Source organism: Protomyctophum parallelum (assembly GCF_964188405.1).
Source record: "Protomyctophum parallelum genome assembly, chromosome: 16".
Classification (NCBI taxonomy): domain Eukaryota; kingdom Metazoa; phylum Chordata; class Actinopteri; order Myctophiformes; family Myctophidae; genus Protomyctophum; species Protomyctophum parallelum.
This window is the reverse complement of record NC_139711.1, coordinates 9,098,314-9,125,578: the sequence shown is the minus strand read 5'-3', so window position 1 is coordinate 9,125,578 and position 27,265 is coordinate 9,098,314. Positions and strand designations below refer to the sequence as shown.

The 27,265-nt window shown below is 43.7% G+C and overlaps 1 protein-coding gene across 2 annotated transcripts in view; it reads right to left on the bottom strand.

The window, feature by feature from the left end:
• atp10b (ATPase phospholipid transporting 10B) overlaps positions 1-27,265 on the bottom strand; it is a 39,978-nt gene that overhangs the window by 5,789 nt on the left and 6,924 nt on the right. Inside the window, exons 3-17 of one of the 2 annotated variants that reach the window (XM_083785906.1) lie at positions 19,528-19,732; positions 18,184-18,269; positions 17,542-17,648; positions 13,235-13,366; positions 11,945-12,072; positions 11,085-11,337; positions 10,444-10,649; positions 8,708-8,860; positions 6,166-6,694; positions 5,811-5,911; positions 4,960-5,086; positions 4,485-4,669; positions 1,277-1,544; positions 1,099-1,175; positions 712-837 (exon numbers count right to left, since the gene is read on the bottom strand). In XM_083785906.1, coding sequence (XP_083642032.1) covers positions 712-837; positions 1,099-1,175; positions 1,277-1,544; positions 4,485-4,669; positions 4,960-5,086; positions 5,811-5,911; positions 6,166-6,694; positions 8,708-8,860; positions 10,444-10,649; positions 11,085-11,337; positions 11,945-12,072; positions 13,235-13,366; positions 17,542-17,648; positions 18,184-18,269; positions 19,528-19,732 — 2,683 coding nt within the window. The remainder of the gene's footprint in view (positions 1-711; positions 838-1,098; positions 1,176-1,276; positions 1,545-4,484; positions 4,670-4,959; positions 5,087-5,810; positions 5,912-6,165; positions 6,695-8,707; positions 8,861-10,443; positions 10,650-11,084; positions 11,338-11,944; positions 12,073-13,234; positions 13,367-17,541; positions 17,649-18,183; positions 18,270-19,527; positions 19,733-27,265) is intronic. The other variant, XM_083785907.1, reaches the window with a different exon arrangement.

The window sequence follows — 27,265 nt, the reverse complement described above, 5'->3', positions numbered from 1 at the left end:
TTTCTGAAAAAGCTATATGTTTCTATGTCAGTGGTTCTTCGATTCTTCAAAAATTGCAGACCTACAAGCTCGTAGCGCGCCACTCGGTTGCGCACTATGAGCTTGTAGATCTGCTATTTTTCAATAGCTAAAGCATAACATAATGCTAACACCAAAAGGGGTTTCCGCCCAAAATGGATTAAGTTAATATCTATGACACTTATTTACTACGACGCTATGTATGCCACATTAAGAGTCCAATATACTAGTGGTTCTCAAATGTTTTATTTGCAAGGACCCCCTTAACTCTTGAGTGTACGGGTTCATTTGGTTCCATTTGTACACTCTCAGAGTTACAGGCCTGTTATGGTCATTCAAGGGTATAGCTTTGTATGTGTTTTTTGTAATATAATTTAAAAAAAAAATTGACAAAAGCCACAAGACAGTATGGCGATGACCCCTGGACATACACAACATACTCTAACTATTTAGGTAGATTAAAAAAAATCATTGTGCATGATCATATTCATACATCTTTATAGCCGTTTAAAAGTTAATTTATTCATTTCAGTTATGTAAAATCACACCCGTGTGAAGTGAGCGGCACTCTTATCATCGTACATCATGACATAAATTCTACATGCAGTGTCAATGGGAATTTAATGTTTGTGTAAGACGCAAATCTACATTATAGCTGAATATAGGAAGGGCTAGCGCCCCTCATAAACTCACCACATTCTTATAGAAGAAATAAATTATCATGTTTGCCAGTCTAGCGTGGCACCAGTGCCCGTGGACCAACAGAAGCTTCTTCAGATGTTTGAAGTGGGAGATGGCAAAGTCACTCGCCATTACAGCCTGCAAGAGACAAACACGTTTGTATAGAATGTTGGTCTGTGCACAAAGGAGAGAGAGAGAGAGAGAGAGAGAGAGAGAGAGAGAGAGAGAGAGAGAGAGAGAGAGAGAGAGAGAGAGAGAGAGAGAGAGATAGAGAGAGACACACAGACAGACACAGACACAGACAGACAGACAGACAGACAGACAGACAGACAGACAGACAGACAGACAGACAGACAGACAGACAGACAGACAGACAGACAGACAGACAGACAGACAGACCTGCATCCCCTCCTGACCAGATATCCCAATGCCCACATCAGCTGTCTGGATCATGTGGACATCATTAGCGCCGTCACCTGTAAATCACAGGGCCAATGTTTGGTTAAAAGCAGATAGTTAGACGCTGTCTGTCGTATACACTATGTCAACATAGTAACAGTAACAGTTTCACACTTACCAACAGCAAGCGTCATGACCTTGAGTTTGTCCCTGACGACCCTGACCACCTGACTCTTCTGCAAGGGCGTCACCCTGCAGCAGAGGACGGAGCGGCAGCGTCGAGCCACGTCCACGAACCTGTCCTGCAGGTCAGACTCCAGAGCGATGGACAGGCTGCGTCCGTCTATCACCAGAGCCATGCCGGGGTCCAGGCCCACGTTCCTGGGGTCGTCTTCATAGCGCCTCACCTCCTCCACGATGCAGTCCAGGGTGGATGCGCACATGAGCTGAAAAAAACAACCGCCAGAGTATTCTTCATGGTCTCTTGCAGGGTGATAGTATGTTACATTTTAACAACACCAATCTTCTCTTATGGGGTCCCCTTTCAGATGTTAATGTGTGTTATGTATATTAATGTGGGGGTCCTTGACATGAAAAAGTTTCAGAACCACTGTTCTATGGCCACCATTACACAACCTGATTTGTGTTTGTTGAATTCAAGATCACAATTGTAATAATAAACACAGCTAACGTCTTGGAAACTATAAACAGTAGCCACTAAAAAGTATAGGGGTGTAGGCTTGTTTTTAATTCAGAGTTATTAATTATTTGTCACCCTTTTTCTCCCAACTGTGGTCATATATCAAGCCCGAGGAGGATTGAAACCCTAGTATCTCTGATGGTGGACAGGAATTGTACCCCTGGCCTCCACCACCGAGCGCCACCAGAGCCCCCAGTAAGGCTATCCAACGTTGAAGCTGCCACGACCTACTGGCGAAATGTGGAATTGCAGCACTTTCATGGAGGTGGACGGACGTTCATGACGTCACGTGCGTAAGCCCCGGACCTCAAATTTGAGGTCTGAGCTAGGCTAGGCTAAACTTCCGCTCGCTCGAGCCATAACGAGTTATAATTGTACTTCTTGCAGTCTTCCGGGTGCTTCAAAGGCTCCGGTTCGGTCTGGCTCCGGTTCGCCACTGAGCTCCGGTTCGGTCTCTATCCTTTTATTAATCTACACCGGGCTGTAGTTTTAAAATTCACACATTTTACTCCAGTCATGACTGGAGTAAACCTTGTGTGGTGTGTTTATGGGCTCAGTGCTGTTGCTAATGGAACTTAAAGGCAACAAAATAATTATAATAATTATTGCGACCGCAAGTCGTGTTTACTATGTCCGTCAGTGTGTCACTCAAAATCCCCATGGGAAAGCCCCCATATATGGTGCCCAGGTCTCGTGACATCACTATGACATCATCAGGGATGGAGATCCCTGTTTTCATAGAAAATGCGACCTGCTGTCGCAATTAAGCCCATATATGGAGATCCCTGATGTCATCAATATTGGCCAGCAACTCTACATCTGACCTCAAACCTCAAACCCTTATAGATCTCCATATATGGATATATAGACCTGTTCTGACATTCCATATGTTGATCCTTCCCCATCCTTCCTTTTGACTGATACCTGTCCATTTAAACTCTACCTGGGCCCTCATCAAACCCTGTACACTCAAGACACTGCCCCCGCTGTCACCCTTAGATCTCCATATATGGAGCTGACCTGTTCTGACATTCCATTATGTTGATCTGAGCTCATCAAACCCTGTACACTCAAGACACGCTCCATATATGGCCAGTACAGAATTCATTCCATATGTTGATCCCATGCCAAAGCACCAGGGCTCTCCCAGCTGTCTGATTGTCACATAGGTGGATGCCCTTTAGGGCGAGGTCACTTCTCGCCCTCAGGTGTCTTACTGGTTATTGTAAAGATGGTTGTTAAGATAATGTTCCCGGGATCTTGTCATGTATGAAACAGCTTCCATTATCAAAAACCAAGCGTGTAACAAACAACACAAAAAGCAAACAAAAGCAATCTACTCAGACAATGAATCAAAATGCCATTCATACTTAATGTACTATCAAAGGAAATGCAGTTACAAAAACACGGATAGAGTGCAGGATGGAATAAATAATGATAGCATTTTCTGCTGAATTCATAATATCCAGTCAGTGTGCCCATGCAGTTTGGCCACTGCATGTCACAGTGTCATGTTTATGATGACAGCTCTCTCTCTCTGAGCCTCAGGGAAAGCCCAATTTGTTTCTTTTAAGCTAAAACTGGGTCAAATAATTAACTTCTGGCAGGACTTTATTATTAGGTACAGTGGGTGGGATAGGGTGTATGATGGTACAACGTGGTCCATTCCATATACATCATACATACACTCTTGTTCAGAAGAGAAGGCTTGGGAACAGTAACTACCACTTTTGTGTACTGTATATTAGTATACTAGTGTATGTGTGTGTGTGGGTGGGGGGGGGGGGGAGAAGACGTTTGGTGTGCAACATTTAATCAAACTAATTGATTTAGTCAATTATAATGAATTGCATTTTTAATGAATTGCATTTTTATAGCGCTTTTCCAAGTGCTCAAAGCACTTTACAATGGTTCATTCATTGGGAGGTGAAGCGGCGAACAGTCGACGCCAGCGTCCTCACTTCCCACATTCACACACCAATGGTGGCAAGCACACACCGACCGACTCATTGGAGGCAATGTAGGGTTCACTGTCTTGCCCAAGGACACTTCGACATTTATAGACAGGAGGAGCCGGGATTCGAACCGCCGACCCAGGGATCATTGGACGACCTGCTCTACCTCCTGAGCCACAGCCGCCCTTTAAAAAAAATAGAGATGAATATAATATAAAAGCACTCAAGTCAAAGAAAATCTGAATACTTCTTTCTGTCACTGTCACTGATTAGGAGACAGGCCAGGGTGTGCTTCTAAAGTGTCCGGTCCTCCTCCTGACTGTCAGGTCAGCACATCTTTAATGACCAGCCATGGCCACACTGTCTCATGTCTCTTGACATCTTATCTCTCTGAGGTGGAAATGTGAAGATTTGACCTTTAGCTCAAATGGAAATGTGCTTAAAAACACTGCATGGAGTGAGACAGTCTTACCGTGAAACATCTCCTGAAACTTTGGTGCTTGGACAATACATGGCTAAATGGAAAGTTTAATAAAATGTAAAAGAAAGAAAAGAAAATCAACAGTTTAAGGCAGATGTTGTAAAAGTGGGGTCTTGGGACCCCCAGGGGTCATGGAGGGGGTTCCAGGGGGTCAACAGGAATACACGAGGAACAGTATAACCTGTATTTTATACAGTATTTAATCACAAATAGTGAAAATAGCATAACTACAAGCTCAGAAGGCCTATACCTTGTCCTTGCAGTTCATATGAATGACTAGGTCTTCCTCTCGCAGCAGTCTGCAGGTGTAGGCCACGTTGACAGCTGTCTCTGGCTTGTCACCCGTCAACACCCAAATCTGGACCCCTGCCTCCCGGAGGGCATCAACGGTGTCGGGGACGCTCTCCTGCAGACGATCCTCGATGCCCGTGGCCCCTATAGGGCACAATTAAATGTCCAAAGAAGAGGTTCAGTTAATCTGAATACAAAGATGGAGCATATCTTAACCTCTTTAAACCCTCTACACTTAGTCCTGGTCTTCACCAATTCTTCTTTTGCGTGAGCTTATAGATCTGCTAGTTTTTAGATCTGCTAGTGTTCGCTTCTCCCCAAATATCGATGCCGGGGGGTTGTGAAGTGGTTAACTTTAACGTCGTCAACTTAATTGTGCATGTGTGCGTGCGTGCATGAGTGTGCGTGGCATGTGTGTGGCTGAAGTGTGTTACCCAACAGGTTGAGGTTTGTCTCTAGATGGACGGAGGACTCCATGATGAGTTGTTCTCTGTCAGCCATGGCAGTCAACGCACTTTGTCTGATGGTTGACCAGTCATTATATGACCCCTCGCTCATCACCTGCAACACACAATCACTAATTAATGCTTAATTCTGCAATCCAGAACCAATTTTTTATTAATAAAACATAATTTTAGCCAATATAACAGTACGTCTACTGCAGAGTAATCTAGTAAGAGAGTTGCGACATGCTTTGATCTAGCCGCAAATCGGTGTGCTATCGGCTATAGTTCCAAACATTGGAACTATCCCATTGAGATAGAATGAGCACTTCCGCATTCCATTGTTACAACAATGGGAGTCAACGCTAGTGTCGCCACTCTCTTACTAGATTACTCTGGTCTACTGTACGTTCAGTTAGGTGGGCTGGAGTATATACTGTGTAGTGTGTACAGAATCAAAAGCTGTAAAATCAGGAGTATAGTGTATTAATGCTGCACTATGTAAATTACTGATTTGAACCCGGTTTCACGTGCATTTTTTTTTACCACTGAGCTAATGAAGCCTGCCTGCTTGATCAGGGGTTAGTACATTTTATATTGGCCATCAGGTCACAACTCATCAAAAAGTAAGTTGTCCAAAAACAACACATTTACTGTATGTTGATGATTGTGAAAAATATAAAATTGAAAGATTATATAAAAATTTCAAATCAAAAGTTGCACAGTATGACTTAACTGTGTACAAATGGAACCAAATGGACGTTTAACAATTTGTAGCCTATACACTCTTGGGAGTTCAATTAACTATTTCTTCAGTGAACATTAATATCCATAGCATGCACCTTCTTTGCAAAGCAGAGGGTCCGCAGCCCCTCCTTAGCGTACCAGTCCAGATGTTTCTGAGTATTTGCTGCTATGGTCTTCATCTGCTTGCCATGGTGCTCTGGAAATATATATGACAACATCTAGTACTGAGCCGTTGCGGGTCCATTTGAGTCAATTGTTACGGTATACTTTGACAATGTATGTGATTGCAAAGCCGCAATTCTCACTTACTTATCTGTTAACTCGTCAGTTAAAAAGCAAAATGTGTGCTGTAAACAGTGTAAAGCACCTTGAGCTACACATCAAACAATATATAGGCTATACAAATAGTCTGACACCATACCTGTATGTCTGTTATACCTATACACATACCTGCATATGGTGTGCCAAGCAGTTCCATTATGGCAAAATCTGCCCCTTTTGTGTAGAGAACTATTTCCGTGGTCACTGGGTTTCTCACCAGGATCGACATCCTCTTCCTGTTGGAGTCGAAGGTCAAGGTGTCCAGCACCTCAAACCTCACTAGCTCCCCGTGTGGCAGCCTCACAGTGACGCTGCTGGGGGTCCTGGCCAGAAGGGTGAACCCGTATGCTCTGGCCGCGTACACCAGCGCCGCTTCGTCCGGACTCTCTGCCTCATAACACAGCTTGTCCACGTCGACCACGGGCTCGGCGGTTTGGGCACTTTTCGTTTGGACGCGCGCCGTCATGTCGAGGCCTTTATTGGGCTCGTCTGCTTCAGCAGGGACATCTTCCTCTTCCGTCGGCGTGCGTTCAGAGAGAGCTGGGCTCCCCCGAGGCGAACGTTGCCAAGAGGCCATCTTTTGGCGGAGGGAGCTGGCCGTCCTCACCAGGCTCGACAACGTGTCCATTGACAGAGATGGGCTTTGGCTCCCACTCTGCTGGGTAATTACAAAGGAGACAGGAATGAATAGGCTGCAGCTTGTTTTTCTATTATTATTAATACAATTATTATTTTTATTATTATTATTAATTTTTTTTGCATTCGTCCCAAGGTCCCACTTTGATAACTTCACTGACATTTCAACAAAGCGGCTTAATGGGAGATTCTGGGCCCTCTCCACAAAGTACAGGATGCATGCGTTCCACCAAAAGGAACGACTTGTTCCTTTTGCTTTGGAACCTTCCATTTACAACCCACCATCTTGTCCCGTTTGAACGCGAAACAGACGAGTCACGAACAACGGGTAATCAAATTAATAAGGGTGACCCAACTCCCCCAGCACTCACCCCTCACTGTGTGGTTAATTTAGAAGAGACAAAGCCATTTCATCTGGGGCTTTAGAAGAGCAATTACAGAAATTAGCACTGACCACTGATGAGAGAGAGGCAACTTTTGGCTAACATTTCCAGTGAGCATGAAAAATCCAAGTCAAACTGAGAGGCCGATAAGTGGAATGCCAACTTAATTAATCTATTCTCCACCAGGAGATTCATGCATTTGGCCCTGTGTGTGTGTGTGTGTGTGTGTGTGTGTGTGTGTGTGTGTGTGTGTGTGTGTGTGTGTGTGTGTGTGTGTGTGTGTGTGTGTGTTAACCACAGGGCTGATCAGTGTCATATTTTTAGTGCTTAGTAGGGCAACAAACTCAATTGCTAAATGTTTTTCAGAGTAGTACAATGCAAACTATGTTTCTATATCTTTTTGTGAATAATATGCGTCCCACAAGGCTGCACACTAGCCAATCGGGTGCTTGTCCACCTGAATTATGAGATAGTATATATAGTATAGTGTAGTATAGTGTAGTATAGATACTACACTATACTATACTATACACACAATAATAGTAATATGCAATGATAATCTTTAGATGCAAAAATATTTTTATATTTTTTCTTACACCAACATTGTTCTTGTGAATAAGTTGTGTAATTCGCCCGGCCTTACCCACTGATAGCAGTAATTGCTTTTACAAGACTGACCGGGCCACGGTAGCAGTGTGTGACTGTGTGTGCTGCTTGGACAATGCTTGACCGACCGAACTTAAAATTACCACCGCTGAAGTGCCCTTGTGCAAGGCATTGAACCCCTACCATGAAATGTTCTATGAGCAGGGTGTGGCTGTAAACAAGCATCTCGAACTTAGTCCACTTCCCTGGGTAAACAAAGAACTTTGCTTTGCTTTGCCAAAGAAGACACTCCAAATTACTCAAATAGGCCTCATGGTGGTGCTATACCAGGTCACTTTACATTTTGGGCAATCAATTTTGTCCCATAGTTGCGAACGCAGTGAGCCACTTACTATGAGACCCTGCTGCTCATGTCTGTGTATGTGTGTGTGTGTGTGTGTGTCTGTCCCGCTGTGACACCACCCGCCCGCCACCAGAGGGCGCAGCTGTAGCACACACACACACACACACACACAGGGCGCAGCTGTAGCACACACACACACACACACACACACACACACACACACACACACAACCACACACACACGAGCTGCGTTCGCTTCCCGCGTTTGCGCGTCTTACTTGTAGGTCATACTTACAATCAAAAATATTTGCTCATGATGCAACTCCTTATATACTATTCTCAATTAACTACAGTAGATTATCTTCCATTTTGCATGATCTGCAAAATACACTTTATTGAAGATGAATTAAAAAAGGATATAAAATCACAAAGCTCCTTTGGGGAACATGATGCAGGGGGGGCGGGGCAAAAACACTAAACTAAAGATTACAGACAGACAAGACAAATATATAGACAGACCGACAGACAGGATGATGGAGCCAGTTTAAAGAGCACACATTCATGCTTGGCAGTGTCTCAGTCTGTCTGTCTCTCTCGCTCTCTATAGGCTACAGCCTTCATCTATGTCTTTCATCCAGGGTACGCACACGCACACATGCATGCACACACACACACACACACACACACACACTGCACAGCTCACCCTCTGTCGCTGAGCTGTTGCCGTGGAAACCACTACAGTGTTGCAGATGGCGAGAGCCAGGAAGAAGTCCACATAGGGGTCTGCCTCAACGCCGCCGATGCCGCTCCCCAGGAGCCGCCGAAGCAACTTCCTATCCGGAGCCACATCCATTTCCTGTTGGCACAACTTAAGGTTTATTTGTGGTCCTGTTGCATTTAAAAGCCTGCGTTGCCATGGTCACCATTTTTCTTTTCTCCATCATCTGCCGTTATTTGGGTTTGCTTTTATCAAAGGGCCTTTCCACGATGCTTCTCTTAATGTTTGTATTTTATTTCACTGCACCTTTTGTACACATTGGGTTTTGTTCTGTCTATCTTTTAGTTTTTTGTTTTTAAGATATTTTTTTGCGGCTTACGCCTTTTATTGGTTCTTTTTGAAGGGACAGACAGTAGGCTGACAGGAAACGGGAGAGAGATGGGGGAAGACATGCAGTAAAGGCCGTGTCGGGCTCGGGAGTCGAACCCGCGGCACACTGCGACTGGATTACCAGTCGGGTGCCCAGATGGTTACGCCACCGCCTGGGCCTGTTCTGTCTATCTTTATATAAAAATATGTTACATGTTATTATCATTATTATCATCATTATTATCATTATTACTGTTTGTACATGTGGTAACAGAGTGTCGTATGGTATTCCTTGCAAGTATAGTAAATAAGGTATAAGTGATGCGCATGCAGCATCACTTATACCTTATTTACTATACTTGTCCGAGCATCATGCTTCTCCATGACAACAGCTGGCCTGCACCCTTCCTCCTGTGGGCAAAAATAGAAATGGCACCGTGACCACTGTACTGTACACCATGACTAATATATAATGCCCATTTACTGTAGTCCATGTGCCATCAGTATAGTCCATGCCTAATGTAACCCAGCGGGGCCATATGTGTGTTCAGACACAGGGGGCAATGCTCATCGCTGACACCTAGCAGCTTGACCATCTGCACCATGAACCCTCGGCCACATGAGGCCGCCGCGCGTCGCTGCCTGGCCCATTTTAATGCAATAATAAAGACAACTTGAGCTTTTAACAAATTAATTGTTGTACCGTATACTAGGCACGGTTCAATGCTCTGCTATGGTGGCCTTTTTGTTTTGGAGCTTCTACTGTAGATCTGCATTTTTGCCGTCTTTTTTCTTTTCTTTTTCTAGACAAATCTTGACAAATGGATCTTGCCTAAAATACTTCATGTGGTTAACGTACTGTACGTACGTATACTAAACTATACAGAAAGATTGTGATTATTACCACCGAGTCAAAATCAATTAACAATATATATATATATATATATATATATATATATATATATATATATATATATGCATGTTTAATTGTTTATATTTATTTATTTGCATTTATTATTATTTAATGACCAGAAGCAGCAGCAATAAAACATATTGCCCACCAGCCATAAAAATGACCTGCTGACAGAGGGGGGATAATCAGAAGCAGAGGCACGAGTTCTAGCTCCCATCCTCCCCCGGCAAATGGAAACCTGCAAGGTATAGGTGGAAAACCCCTATAGCAACCTCCAGTGGGCTGAGCGTCTGAGCTCCAGCATCACCCCACCAGTGGAATGCCGATGACAAAATACGGCCCTGGGCTCTGTGCCTCTGCCTCATAATACCGAGTGGAATTCACAGCATTATGCGACACGTTGACATCTTTTTGCTTTGTGACCGAGCTGCCGTCTCACCAGCGGGCTGCTGAAGGCCACATCGCCCGAGGTGCTCCCTGCAGCTCTGCTCCTGCTGCGCTGGGCGCCATGGCGACGCTGCGTGGCTTCGGAGCCAGTGTCCTCGGCCTCCACTGACCATCCCGTCTGCGGAGGAGGCCGCGGCGTCTGGCTGAAGACCACGTCCTCCTCAGAGTCGGCGTCATGAAGAACGGCCAGTCGAACAGCTGCAAAGCCCCTCCAAAACGTGCGGACACACACACACACACACACACACACACACACACACACACACACACAGTAGTGAATACTAGTGATACTAATGGTCCTTTGAACTTGTCATTATGGGTGTAGTTGCAGGTGTTGCAGGTGCAGTGTGTGTATGTGTGCATGTGTTGTGCATGTGCGTGCGTGCCTCTGTCTGTCTGTCTGTGCGCGCGCACGCGCGCGTGCGTGCGTGCGTGCGTGCGTGCGTGTGTGTGTGTGTGCGCGCGTGCGTGCGTGCGTGCATGTGTATTTCCATGCATGCGTGTGTGCAGCAGAGCTAATAGCCTAATATGGCCCCTGGCTAGGGGGGATTCCCCCTTGAACAGGATTTGAATCTCAGGTGTTACATGTGCGTGTGTGGTTCTAGTCTGACTGGTTCTATGTGTGAGGTTTACCGTTCTCATGGTGCGAGTACTCGTTTCCCATTACGGTGCATCTACGGAAGACCATCTTGTTTTCGGTGAGCGTGCCGGTCTTGTCTGAGAAGATGTACTGTATCTGACCCAGGTCCTCTGTGATGTTGAGGGCTCGGCACTGCACCCGACTGTCTGTGTTCTCGTCGTACAGGTCAATGTCGTTGGTGATGAAGAAGATCTGGCCGATCTTCACCATCTCAATGGATACGTAGAGGGAGATAGGTATGAGGACCTGAGGGGGAACATAGGAGGTGATGGGTTAAAGGGTAAATGGTGCATTAATATAGCGCCTTTTGTCAAAAGTGCTTTACAATGTGCATTACATTCACCCATTCAACACACCGACGGCAGAGGAAACCATGCAAAGAAAGCACCAACCTGCTTGGGGGCAGTTAGGAGTTAGTTGGTTAGTAAGTGTCTTGCTTAAGGACACTTTGACATGCTTCGACACTAACCCAGGAATCAGGAATCAAACTAGAAAACAGGAATCAAAGGAAACAGGAAACTAACTATTATTTGCACATACTGTAGATTTTTTCCTCTGCATTTTCTCATCCTATAACTATTAGGTGCAGAGGGCACTATTAGTGACTGTTAGTGCAGTGCTTGGGGAGCAGTTAAGGGGTTACGTGTCAGGGACACTTCATCACGTAGACCGCGGGGCGTGAACCAGGGAGATTCTGTCTCCCAGGTGGCCTGTCTGCACACTCAGCTATGGCCACCTTGCACATGTGTATGAACAGTTGCACACGCACGCACGCACGCACACACACACTCGCACAGCACTCACGCGCACACACACGCACGTGCCGCACGTCCCACAATTGTGCCCTATATACCTGCAGCAGGATAACCATAGTGAAAAACATATAGAATCCAGACAGCGGGGCAGAGTCGAGGTGTCCCAGGCTGTCGGGGACCAGGAACGGAGGAATGCTGGGAAGTGTGAGCAGCCAGATGTAGTGACCTGTATGTCAGGACAGAGGGATTAATCACACCCACTCTGTCTGCAAGGGAGGCAGCTATTTTTGGCATCCACTCATAGTACCTTCCTTACTCGGTCAGTTGTCTCGTGTACCTACAGTGTTTGCTCTCACTGGGCTTTAGGCCAACAGCCTCCAGGAAGTGACAGGCCCCATTCATAAATGCACTGTGCCGGGCAGGCGACCAGATAGCGCCTTGGCTTGACCACATAATTGCAACGTTTCTTTGATTCTGGAGACCTGTGTCCTTCGGCACACAGTTTCCTGTCTCTCTACACCATATATGTCAAACTCAAGGCCCGGGGGCCAAATCAGGCCCGTGAATGAATTATCTCTGGCCCGCGGGATGATATTTAATTAGTATTAGAACTGGCCCTCTGGTATATTATTGCACGGACCACCGGCACCATAATACTACAAGTCCTGCTTTGTGAGGATCATAGAACAGGAAACTGAGCTTAATAATAATGCATTTTCAGTTTTAAATGCATTTACTTTTTTGCTATATTTGCCTGGGACGTCCTCCTGACCGCGGTGCCCATGTGTTGAAACACAGTCCGGCCCTCGAATTCTACCAATTTATTTATTTTGGCCCACCGTGTATTTGAGTTTGACATCCCTGCTCTACACCAATGGTTCGTTCTATAAGTGGGATCCAGGGACCCCCAGGGGTTTCAGGGGGTCCCCAAACCCCTACAGTACTACTTAGTTGGACGGAGTACCACATGGGTCTACTATAGAACTAGGAGAATCGCTCCTTTTATCGTCGCGTTGGGTTGTGAGATTTTATCTGCTATGTTTGCTGAATGTTTGCCCCAGAATAAGGACGCTAGGATTCATGTGGTTAAACACCTTTTATTTTTCAGCTATTAAAAGAAAAACAGACCTACAAGCTCATAATAAAACCTCATAATAAATAATTGTGCATTGCAATGAGCTTGTATATTGACACATTTACTCTTATGCACATAATCTTCTCGAATGTTGGTCCACAATCCAAATATAAATGGTCCTTGACATGAACATGTTTGCTCTATACACTATAGTATCTAAATATATTCAGGTAAATAAACACACTGTAAGGAATATTCCATGAATCACTCTTTGTATAATGTAATGATATATTTATGATTAATGTCACTGTACCTAGCGCTCCAATCAGAGACATGACGAAGAGCAGAATGACGATCAGGATGACATCACTGTTCAACTTGCGCTCCAGTTTGCTGCGCTTGTACCTTGGCCCGTTGTTGTGGAGCATGGACTTGGTTTCGTGACCTTGAACATGGGACAGAAGGGCGTTTATCCAATTATTATGACCACCATGTACAGAGAGGCATTAACCCATTCTGACCTGAGATCAGATTCATAACGAGGTTTCCGCCGGACACACACTGGTCTGATGAACCCATTCTGACCTGAGATCAGATTCTAAAAAATGTCAGTCGTTCTTCGATTTTTTTCAAAAATAGCAGACCTACAAGCTCGTATCGCGCCACTCGGTGGCGCGATATGAGCTTGTAGATCTGCTATTTTTAAATAGCTAAAGCATAATATGATGCCAACACCAAAATGGGTGCCCGTTCAGAATGGGTTAAACAAGCCATGAAAAACTCACTCAGGAGAGGAGTGATTATTGATCTCAAAGAGTGCAATAATAACAGTTTCATCTGCTCCGTATTCTTTGGGAAATCATTAGGCGAGACAGTGATGCGAGGCCCTCGGGAAAACACTGTAGACCCATTATAGACCCATGAGGCAACAATTCACACATGTAGCACAGCCACAGACACAACACCGTGCATAGGCCTACCTGGTGGACAGTAACTCATTATTTACTTGAGACTTAATACATTTACGCAAGTACAGTATACTTACGTAAATGTTTTAAGTCTACATATCTGTACTTTACAGATATACTGTATTGTTTTGTTTTGGAAACATGACTTTCACTGCACTACATACACAAACACACAGTACACAAATATTGTACTTTTGCCTCCATTACATTTGTTGCGGTTATAGTGTCGGCCCTGAGATTGGACGGCCAGGGTTCAATCCCCCAGCCAGGTCATATCAAAGACCATAAAAATGGCACCCAATGCTTCCCTGCTTGGGCGTCAGCATCAAGGTTTGGATCGGGGGTAAGTTCCTGCGACGTATAGCATCATGTCTAGGGGGTGTACTTGTACATCATGGCTGGGGGATGCACATCAAGTCACCTCACGCACGCTACAGAAACAGGACATGGGCTCCTGCCCTATGGGCCACATGGCACGCTACTTACTTAGGAAGGGACCCCAGGGACTCAAACGTACAAAAAATACATTATGAATAAACCACTTTTTTTCTAAAAATACAGAAAATAGCAGATCTAAGAGCTTTCCGATTGACATGACACTGGCACGCAACTACAGCTGCCTATAAATCAAGCATACTTAGTTAGTTTTCATTGACCCATGCAATGATTTGGTTGGAGTGGCCACATGAGGGAGCAGTTGGGGTTTTGCTCAGGGACACTTACTCATGGGCAAGAAGCCTGGGGAAGCCACCGATCGAACCGGGGTCCTTCTGATTCCGAGGAGGAGTACCCCCTGAGCCTCTGCCGCATTGAAATGTACAAGAAATGGTTTCCGAATGATAGTGAAACATTTATGCAGTGGTGGATTCACTGGGTTGTGCAGCAGAACGTTGCAATGATGGTAGTACTGTAGCAGGTTGCGGGGAACCAACCACCATTTATAAAGCACTTTTCAGTGTGTCAGTGGTTTGATTTCCGGACCGACAGACCATTTGCTGCATGTCACTCCCCTGCTCTTTGTCTGCATTTCTCTCTGTCTCTCTCTGTACCATAGTCTATCTGAATAAAGCATGAAAGTGCACCCCCCCCCCCAAAAAAAACCCCAAAAGAAATCCTCCAACTCCACTCATCTCTACTCTAGGTAGAGGCATTGGCAGCCATGCAAGATGCCAACCTTCTCTAGAGACACTTCAACGCAATGCCAGGAGCCGAGATTGAACCAGGAACCTTCCTGTTCTATAGTCTACAGTACATTACAACACCCCCTGTGCCACTGCGGTCTCATTTTTACCAGCTGCTGTGTAAGCACAACTGGTCAATGTTCTCTCTGTGGTGCTTTCACGCCCACTTGCTGTAGTTGAGACCTATGTTTCTCATTGGCTGTGACATTAACCTATCGTCCTGATTGTCTGCCTTGTCTCTAGGCAACCACCCACCTCTTTTTGCCTCTAGCCGACCTCTCAGCCATGAGATATAAGGCAATTCAATTCAATTCAAAGGGCTTTATTGGCATGAGAAAACATACGTTTACATTGCCAAAGCAGAAAGAACAGTACAACAATACAGCAATACAATCAAAACAAAAACAAAAATGATGTACTTTGTCAGATTCTTCAATAGATCAACTTCTATGTACCAAGATCACTCGATAAGGCAGCAGCTGGTAATTAATTGATTGTCATCAATTCTTGTTTACTGAAAGGGACACTTCACCCTCACCAAAAAGAAAATATGTTAATGACGTTTAGAAGATTTTTAATTTTTTTAGAAGAAGATTTAAAACACTTTCCTGGGGTCTTTATATGTCTAATACGGTATGTGGTTTTAGATATTTTAGATTTTAGCCCATGATGTCATGGACACTGGGCTCACTTCCTTCCTGGACTACAATTCCTATAATGCTTTGGTGCACTCCTCCTACTTGTGGATGGCCCAATCCCAATTGCCTCCCTCAAGCCCTAGACCCTCATTGACTTTAATGACGTCAGCTGTAAGTGCTTGAGGGTGAGAGGCTGCAAGGGCTCCAAATTGTTGTGAAAGAAATGGGACAGCACTTTGAAGATATGAGTCCACCATTCATGACACTTTGCATCACTTTATACAAACTGTCCTCATTCACAGCCAGTGCCTACCTACATGCTTGGCCTATTTATACATGTCTATCATGTCTATTTTAGTATTTAAGATGATCGTTTTATTATTAGTTTAATAAATACACTTTCCTGTGTGATATGAGTTGTAATATTCATATATAATAATATTCATTATACATTTCATTTCCATATTCTTTTACTTTGCTCATTAGTCATTTCTCATCACGTTTCCCTTAATATTATTATTAAATATATAGCCTATATGCTTCCATTCCGTCTCCTTTTGAGAACAGTGAGAAAGCACTATTGTGTTTGTTGACATTCTAATCGTGATACATAACTAATTTGCATACCTAAATGATTGACGTTCGGAGGATCCCCCTCATTCCACTGGTAACGCTATGAACTGTGGGTCATTTATTTGCCAAAGTCAGCCTAAAGTCAGCATCGACGCTGACTTTGGCAAAGGGCACATAAAGGGGCGGGGCTGAGCCCTCACTGACTTACCGATTTCAAATGGGACATCCCTCAAGCCCTCGCAGACTTGACATGAATGTGCAAGTCAGTGAGGGCTCATTGAGTCAGCAAGGGAGTGGATTGGGATTGGGCCGTATAGCTGTCTTACTGAAACAACATGTAGTCCAGGAAGTAAGTGAGCCCAGTGTCATGGGGTGATTAATTATTATTTTGCAAGTGTACCTTTAAATAAAAATACCAAATGTAGAAATGTAGAAATACTCAAGAATTCAAAATGTACTTTAGCAAAAGCACAGAATGAAAATACATCGCATGGATGCAACTGGTACGTATCCTCAGTGATATATCCCAAGGTCATCTGGGTTTCAGGTCTCGCGAACATCATACCCCTCACTCGGGTGACCCAGCCGGGGTGATCAAGTCCCGACTTACATCCCAGTAGCTACCCTCGATCAGACCCACTAGGGAAAGACAGAGCTGCACAATCCGTTGGAACCACTCCGGAACTACTATGCCGGGACTGAGAGGTACTATTCTGGCATGTGGAGGGACTAGGCTCTGTGGGTTGACTCCTGTCCGGGTACCTCCTACGTCTCACCAGGTCCACTCCTGCTCTCACCAGGAGTACCGCGAGGACCTGTGCGTTGCACCAGACTCCCAGCACCAGACACTTCATTCAGGAGTGGTGGAGAAGTATTGGTATCAAAGTAGAATAGAAGTAGAATATTCATTGCAGAATGAGTTTTCAAATGTATAAAAATCTTTTCAAAATAGCTGATCTACACATTGAGCTTGTAGATTGGCTATTTTCAAATGGCCTAAATATAGGGCTAAAGTGGGTAATGTTTTGTAATAACTATAAAGCAACTAAAGTTTTCAAATAATTGTAGTGGAGTAAACATATCATATTTGCCAGTGAGATGTAGTGGAGAAAAAGTACGAAAAATGGGAAACCCTCCAGTAAAGATTTTTTCAGTACACAAGTACATGTATTTAAGTTAATTTACACCACTGGAAAGATGCCACCACGAACCCCACTGCGCACTCTGTGTTCCTCATGGTGTATCCGCCTGTGAACCTACCTGCATACACCACGAACCCCACCGCATGCTCTGTGTTCCTCACGGTGCATCCTCTGAGCAAAAGACTCTCAAAGCTCACACCCAGCTTGTTCTTATCAGGCTTCTCTCTGCAAATGGAGAAATAAAGAAACAAGTCGTGGAAGATACACTCATTAGCTGAGAACAAGGCACAAAAGGGAAACAGTCAGGGACGTCGGGAACAACGGATACTCTGACAAAGCCCTCGACACTATGACTCAGAGTCGGACGTATGGGTCAGCTTGGCGGTGTATAGGTGTGAGGGCCACGTAGCCCGCACTCTAGATTGAGTAAATGTACTTTGTTTCTTTCAGCAACTGCCCACCCCACACACGCTCGCACTCATTACTGTCAGATCTCGTTAGATGTTCATTAGCCCTCATAATATTCCCTATTAGTGAATGTGCTGCCTCATGGCCTCTAGCTGGACAGGAAGGAAAGCCCGGCTGTTATAAAAGCTACAGTACGGCGGTACGCTAGGAGGAAATCGATCGTAGCCTATTACAGGCCAATAATGCGTCCGGAATAGCAGTGAGTGGGTTGGAAATTAGTTTTGCTCGGCTGCTTTCGGAGACTCAAAGACGTGTGTGGGGAGCACTGGTGATTCATGTGCTTGATACTCACATGTAACACTTGAAATGGTTCAGATTGTTGTTGGGCCTCTCGCACACCACCGTGCTGTTGAATCGCTCAGGCTCAAAGTCCAAGGTCTGCAAAATGACAAGAGAGGAGACGAATAAAATAAAAATAAAAGTGAATGAACAAGTAATTCTCACGATAAGCAAGGCATCAGTATGTTAACTTGCAGTATGTTAAATGCAGTTTTCAGATGTTCCTAGACCTCTCTGTCTGTCTGTCTGTCTGTAATAATTAATTAATTCAAAATGTACTTTTCCCCTTCCTAGAAATGTAGTGGAGCCAATAGTACAATATTTACATTTGAAATGTAGTGGAGTAATAAGTATACAAAAAATATATAAATACATGAGTAAAATACACATACTCAAAAGAATCTACCTAAGTTCGGTACTCAAGTAATGTACTTGGTATAATGTCCACCACTGCTAATTAGTCAATCCTCATGCCAGAGCCATCTGATGTAAAGTAAATCTTTAATGGACCACAGCACATAACCGTATAGCCACTTAAAACCAAACCCTATATACTTTTTGACCATATAGTCCCTGAGGGCTCTATAGAACCCTACTGTTTTTGCTCTACACCAAATATCTTTGCCGAAAGCTTTTATGAAGAAACGGCGCTGCCTAGAGCGTTTTTTTATGCTGGGGAAAAAGGAGGGGAAAAGCATACGTCATGATGCACATTTTCTTTCCATAACCACACCGCTCACTCATGTCAAGAACCCCAAATTGTTATGCATCTGGCAGTAGACGCCCCCCAATTTAAAGGATTTTGTGACAAGCAAGTAGTCTGTCCATAATATTGGACAGACTACTGTACTGTTATAAGTTAGCGAAGTACAAGGAAGTGGGCTTCCTATTATATGCCACTTTTTCCAATGGGTTTCCCCAGGTTTTTCATTTTTGAACCAAATGCAAACGAAAACAAAAGCCTGGGTACCGAGGCTAGTTCCAAACCAACTTTTAGGATTCTGAATCAATTAATTTGGAAACGTTCTGATCTGGTTCAATATTAGGCGGGGAAAAAAGAACCGGTTCGGAAAGTGGCCTGATAAAGTAAAGTTTCTACTAAAACTCAGGCATTTATCATGCAGTGGAGTTAAGGCAAGCTATACCAGATAATATGTCTGCGACATACAGCATGTAACTATGAATGTATGGCCCCAGAGTGGTCAATGAGGCATCCACACATTTAGTGTACTGTATGTCTGTGGCATGTATCTACGTCACATGCATAGTGCATACAGTATGAAACGGAAGCGTTGAGCAGTAAGAGGCAATTAGGAAAGAAACAGATAAGGTTAAAAGTTAAAACACTGATGCTCACAGAAGCGGACAGGCCCAGCACAACCCTTCTTTGTTTGAGGTTGCTCTCTCCGTCCAGGGTGGCCGTGTCTACGTGACACACTCCGTTAGGGTCCGACGTGCACAGCAGCAGGAGGTCTGCAGGGATTATCTCGTTGGACACCACCTTCACAAAGTCTCCCACCCGCACGTCCTTCCAGCGCTTCTCCACAAAATCCTTCTCCTTCCTGAAATGAGATAAATGTCCATGTTGTTAATTATAGTCAGTCATTACAGAGGTAGGTGTCCCCACGCAGCTGTTGCAGTAGATTGATTTTTTACTGCATGCATTTATTAAACGTGCAGTGGGAGCAGTTGATGGATTACTGTATGCATATTAGGTTAAATTATCAGGTAATTATCAGGTGAAATATTGGCTTGCTTGCGAGAACACACCGGAACTACAGTGACTGTATGGGAATTGATTGATTGATTGAAATATTTATTAACAGTTTGTAGAATTACAGTACATTTCAAGCACAAACTCAATACAAAGACTGTTAACTGTGAGTGGACGACCCAATTAAGCATTACACTTGTTTACAACAGGGTCCACATTGTTCAATTCATCAAAACATTTAGAGACATGCAAATAGACACTTCTATGTAGTTAAAGAACAGAACAGGAATTCATCATATAGGAAGCAAAAAGGGAAAAGATACATATACAGTGGGGGGAAAGGGGGGGGGGGGGCGGTGGGGGGGATTCAGATTTTACAGAGGCCAGTTTTGAATTGCAGCCATCCGTAGGTGACTTTTGAGAGCGGTTTTGAAGGAGTCAAGGGATTCACATGTCTTAATGACTGTTGGTAGGGCGTTCCACATTTTGGTGGCATAGGAGCGAAAATAATTTAGTCCCTTGTTTGTGCCGAATCTGGGTTGTACATGGTTTGTTGCACTCCCTCTGGTGTTGTGGGTGTGGACTTCGTTTACATTAAGGAAGTATTTAGACAGGTACATGTATCTTGGTGGTGTATCGAATCTTGTGGACCAGACCCATTGCAAGATGCTGTACTCTGTCGTCGACCCTAAGCCATCCCAGCCTGTCAAAGTGGGCAGGGGTGAGGTGGGTTCGGGGGGTGAGGCCAAGAAGGAGCCTGAACAGTTTGTTTTGGGAGGTCTGGAGCCTTGTTTTTTTTTTTTTTTTAAGTAAATTTTATTCAAAGAGAAAGATTTCACAGGTTTCACAGACAGAGAATATGACTCTTTGTTTCTTTTTACATTTTCTCCCACAACTCCCCTCCCAGTCATCCCCACCCACCATCCCTCCCCACGAGGCCAGACATACAAACAACATATAAACACAGGTATAAAATCAATGGGTTGAGTACAAAACAACACACATAACAAACAGTATATACACAGGTATAAAACCAAAAGGTAGACAAGACACTAAGATATAAAGAGAGGGATCATATGGTTATGATTAGTGAACAATTTCAAATGGGGGGTAAAAATAACATTAACAATAACACAAATAGGTAAATCAAATAAAACAAAGTAATATTAAAAATAAAAAATAAAAAATAAAAAACAAGAAAAATAAAAGCTTAATTGGCTCATTTCTCGACTCTCATGTGTAATGATTTCCGATACATTATGCTATATATATACACTGCACCAAGTAGAGATCCGCACACCCACACCACGTGTCTTCAGTCAGGTGAAAGTGATTCTAAACTGCCTACATACGATATTAAAGGTTGCCAATGGTTGTAAAATTTGTCAGAGGACCCTCGAATTGTGAATTTGATCTTTTCAAGTTGCAGAAAGGACATAACATCAATCAACCATGATTTAGCCGAGGGAGGGGACTTAGCCTTCCACTGTAAAAGTATCCTCCTGCGGGCGATTAATGAGGCGAAGGCAATAACATTAAGTTGCTTTCTGGGTAAAACTACATCCTCCTCCGGGATTCCAAAAATTGCAATTTGGGGGCAAGGCAAAATGGTCGTCTCCAGCACTTCAGAAATTATGTCAAAGAAAGATTTCCAGAATGGGATCAATTTGGGACAAGACCAGAACATGTGGGACAGATTCCCTGGTGATTGTGAGCATCTATCGCAACTATCCGTCATGCCCGGATATATTTTAGATAACCTTGCTTTACTGTAGGAGCCTTGTTTTAAGGGCCTTTGAGGTGCTGTGGTACCAAGAGGTGGATGCATAGTCAAAGAAACCTTGTACGAGGGCTCCTGTTAAGGTCTTCAAGGTGTTTTTTTTTACCAGTGAGGAGATCCTGTAAAGGAATCTTGTTCTTTGATTGACTTTTTTGATTACGTTGGTGGCCATTTTATCACCAGAAAGATTGGCCTCCAGGATGGATCCGAAGAGAATGGATTCAGTTTTTCCCAGGTGTAAGGATAGTTGTGTTTTCAACCTGCAGTTTGTTCCTGTCCGAGACCAGCAGTGCTGAGTCATCTGCGAACAGGAACAAGTTGCAGTCACAAGATGTCATGTCGTTAACAATAGGAACAGTAAGGGCCCTAGTATGCTTCCTTGTGGGACGCTCACAGCTCACTGGGAGGGGGGGGGGACAGTGTTCCGTTCACCTCCACCATCTGTTCTCTCCCCTCCAGGTAGGATTGCATCCAGCTCACTGATGTGCTATCAAAACCAATAGCTTTAAGCTTGTTAACCAGTATGGAGTGGTTCACGGTGTCAAGCCTTTTGGAGGTCCAGCATGACCATGCCGCAGTATTTTCCGCATCCACCTCGTGTTTGATGTGGTCGCTCAAATAGAGGAGGCATGTGTCAGTGGAGTGGGATGTTCTGAAACGAGATTGGAACTCGTACAACAATTTATTAGTGGCAAGATACTTTTCAACCTGTTCAAAGACTATTTTTTCCATCACTTTCGAGATTAGAATAGAAATAGGGCGGTAGTTAGGGGGGTTACTTTGGCCATGGAGAGGTTTACTATGTGGGTGATGACTGGAGCTATGGAAATGGCTGAGTCTCTGAGAAATTTGGAGGGAATATTGTCATGGCCAGTGGCTTTGTGGGGTTGGAGGGCACTCAGTTCTTTAAGTACCTCCTCAATTGTTACCATTGCCATTTTAAAATCTTTACAAACACCTAGGTTTTTGTAGAAGGCTTTGATGTGCTCTACACCAAAACGCCCAGAGTGGGAGGGCAGCTTGTTAACCAGCATTGTTGCAATGTTTGTAAAGAAGATGTTCAAGTGGTTGGCTACATCAAGCTTGTCAGTGATGAGGGTGTTATTCGATTTGATGTTTATGTTAGTAAACCTGGTTTTAAGTTTCTGACCACAGCCTAGTTGGTTGTTTAGTAGCTTCCAGAGCTCCCAAGGATTGTTTTTGATTTCCTCGGCTTTATCATTGATAAAGTTACTTTTGGCTGATTTGGTCATGGCAATTACACCGTTTCTTAGCTTGTTACATTGGGTTTTAAGGATGCACAGTTTGGTTTGGAGATCACTGTCGAAGCGCTTGCGCTTGGCTAGCTTGGACTTGCATTTAAGAAGTTCAGAGCATTTGTTGTCTCTGGCTTTCATTGCAGTCAGTATGTCCGAATTCATCCATGGCTCCGAGCGGGTTTTGACCCTGACGGTTCTCAGAGGAGCCATGTTGTTTAGTACTGATGTAAATTTGGTTTTAAAGCCAAGCCATGCTTCTTCGACTAGTGAGCTCCTGAGCACATCGGACCAATCCAGACTCTCCAGTTCTCCCGGCAGGATCCGCCGGGAGAAACAATGCACAGCTGCTCGACATGAGACTAATTACTTAGGCCTGGGCTATACGACTCTGGGTGTTTTTTCAAACGCACATTTCTATGTGCGTTTGGGCCTTTCAGCCAGACGCAAACGGCGTTTTCGGCCACTCAAACGGAGGTTTTTGGCAACGGATAAATAAATGGAGATTTTCGAAAAGATCCGGATGGTGGAGCTGTGTAGTCATGCGAAACTGAGTTTTTGAGGAAGGATGACGTCACCTCCCTAGTCGCGCATGTTCGTTGTTGCTTTTAACACTGAGCATGCGCATCAGTTCATGGATTGATAAACGAACAACTTCCGGGGTGAACGTGAGGTTACCATAGAAACGACAACAAACACGATGACAGCTAGCGCCACCCGCGCGGGCGGATCCTCACCATCTAATATAAACACAAACCCTATTCTTCCAGCTGCCTCGCTAGCCTAGTGGACTACTACGCAGACTAAGAAAATATATGCTTTGCTTCGCTGGTTCGTGCCCCACTGCCGCCGCTGTTTTTACAACCGCAGACTTTTTAATAGTTTTTGGATTAAGGTTGGTGAAGGATGCGTTGCTCCCCTGCTTGCGGTTATGTATGCAAGCAGGGGAGCAACACATCGTTCACCAACCTTAATCCAGTCTTTTTAATGCAACCTTAATCCAAAAACTATTAAAAAGTCTGCGGTTGTAAAAACAGTGTTGGCAGTGGGGCGCGAACCAGCGAAGCGAAGCAAAGCATAGATTACAAGTGTGCGTAGTAGTCCACTAGGCTAGCGAGTCAGCTGGGAAAATGGGGTTTGTGTTTATATTAGAAAGTGAGTTCCTGTCTGCATGCCTTGTTTGTTTTGTTTTTAGTACTACCGGGTTACGTGGGGGGATTTATTGGGAAACCAGCTCACCGCGCATGCTCAGAACATTTTTCTATTGCGTTACATATTTCTTATCGCCACCTACTGGCCTGGCATGCTTGTTGGAGTCAAAAATGATCGTTTTGGGTTGTATGTGTGGACACATATCTTTGTCGTATGGGCCCCTGCCCATACGACAACGGAGTACGAAAATATCCGTTTTATAAAAACCTAGAGACGTATAGCCCAGGCCTTAGAGCGACAGAGAGAGAGAGAGGAGTGTGTGTGCATGTGTGTATGTCAATTTTACAAAGGTGCAGACGATCAGAAATCAGCAGAGAGTGAGCAATGTTTGTGCTACTCTATGCCAAATTGAAGTTTGTCTGGGGCCAGGGGCCAAGCACAGAACAGAAAGCCACGTAGTGACGATGAACACCTAGGATTGGGGTGTTCTAATGCACAGGTGATACAAACACATACAACATGACAATGGTCAGAGTCAGACTCAGGACTGACCAGGGCTGGAGTAGATTATGACAGAAGGAGGAAATAGCCCAGGGAACATAACACAGAGATACAAGATCTAGACGCAACAACTGCAGTGATGGTGGGAAAGTTCATTTACACCTAGTTAACGTGCCCAGGTCTCCACCAGGGCAGGTCAGGTTGTGGCCTCCTGGTGGTGCTATAATAGGTCAATGTGAAAAGGGTGCCATTTCTTCTTACGCCTTGGATAGCAATTGGATGATTTGAGGCATTTTGTTCCAAAATTTTGTTATATATAATCCTCAGACTGGTAGGAAAGTCCATGAATGATTTCATGTAAATTGCACGCTGCATTCCTGATTTGAGGCTTTTTGTTCAAAACGGGCCAATCCTGCAAACTTTGAAAGCCAATGTTAGGCAATTAGGATGGAATATGAAATATCGGACAGATCCATCTTGAACACATGACTATAGAGATACTGTGTAACGATTTGCGGGATTTTTGGACAGAATATAAAAAAATGTGTTTTACAAAAGTCGGTCTCCTGGTGGCTGGTAACAGATGGATGGACGGACGCATACACACACACACACGGGACTGAGTGCAAAACATACTCTCTCCCCATGCCTTCGGCCTCGTGGAGACGATAAAATGTATAGTTACAGGGGGGGGGGGCGGGAGGATTCGAACAAGTAGCTAAATATGTCTGTTCTTAGAAAAATGTAAAGTAGGGCGATTTCTTTATTGTTATTTACTATATTCCTACTAGACCCAAGGAAATTAATTCTGGCCACAGTAGTTGCTTTCCATGTGTCTGAACAAACAACTGGAACCTAGGGGGCTGCCGTACTGTTACATATTACATATGTAACATGTAATATTACATATGTAACATGTACATATTACTCCAGTTTTCTCTTACTTGTTTATAAAGCTCTCAATGGTCTCACACCTTCCTACCTACATGACAAACCCAATGCCAGAGTGTAATTGGTTTTCGATTGGTGACGTAATGACGTACATATACAGATCACCTAAAACAGACCTTTCGAAATTAAACACATTTCTCGAAAACATGGTAAAGTATCTATCATCTGCCCAGGCCGTAGCGTAACGGTCTGGGCACCGGACTGGTAATCCAGTCGCAGTGTGCCGCGGGTTCGACTCCCGGACCCGACACGGCCTTTACTGCATGTCATCCCCCCATCTCTCTCCCGTTTCCTGTCAGCCTACTGTCTGTCCCTTCAAAAATAAATAAAAGGCGTAAGCCGCAAAAAAATATCTTAAAAAAAAAAAAAAAAAGTATCTATCATCTCCGACTTCTGCAATTATGATAATAGGAGATTTCAATGAAGACCAAATACCAATATAGTGAGAAAGGTAGAAGTATAAAGACCTTCATGTCAAGATTAGGCTTTAAACAATTAATCACAAATCCAACTACAGATTACGGAAGTATTTTAGATCATGTATATTTTAACAAATGTGAAAGTATTATTACAGAAATTGAAGTTAGAGACACCTATTACTCTGATCATGATTTTGTATTAATCACTATAGTCCAAGATGAAATACATTTAAAACAATTGACAATTTACACTAAATAATTATACTGTATACGTGATAACATTTTAATTCAGTTTATATACTGTACCTTTTTTTCATCACATATCAATGATTTATTTTTCTTTGAGAAACTAAAAAGGGATCCAGAATATTTCTAAATCGATAAAACTGTATTTCTTTTATAGATAGAAACTTGAACCATACTTAATAATACTAGTTTTTTACATGCATAAAGTAGGTAGGTAGCAAATAGTTACACCTAATATTTAGACATTTCAAAAGTTCCTTCACAGAGATACTGAGATTTGACAGTTTATAGCGGTCGAAAGTACTTGCGCGCTCTGCTTGCGCACTAGTTGGCCATTCATGGCCTACTAGTGTGCAACAAGCAAGTATGCACTCGACAGAGTGCAGTTCTAGTTATTACTATTATTATTATTATTACAATTATTATTATTACTATTATATTATTATTATCTTGTGCCTGTCTCAAAGTGTTTCCAGAGCCAAACCTGACAGTCAAGTCATCGGTTTCAAATGTAGTCCACACTAGAGTATTAGTTCTACACCAATCAGACGAATTGAAACACCTGTATTGGTCCCCAACATGGCAGATGTACTGTATGACTACATTTGCAACCCTTGAAGTGCATGATTACACAGAGCATGTGTACATGATTACACATAGTATGCTGTCATGATCTGACTAGGTAGGTGGCCATGCCCTGGGACACACCACACCTCATGGCGCACACAAAGGGGGATTACTACACTAAATAAACTAAATATTGAGTGTGAATTGAACAAATAAGTTCAACTTGACTCCACTCCTTCCACTCTTGTTCTGATGAGGTGGACACAGTGTACTGCAGCCCTAGACAGGGTGAGGACATGTCTACATCACGCCAAATGTGATGTTCTCTTTAAACACATAACCCTGGCAATGGCATCCCTATTTTGGACATAGCCTATAATAAGTGATTAAACTATATTTGCACGCCGCCTCAACAGACCATATAGGAAACAATTAAGCCAGATCTCTCTAATCATCTACAATCTTACTCAATTCATTAACTCACAATTAATCCAACTGATGTGAATTTC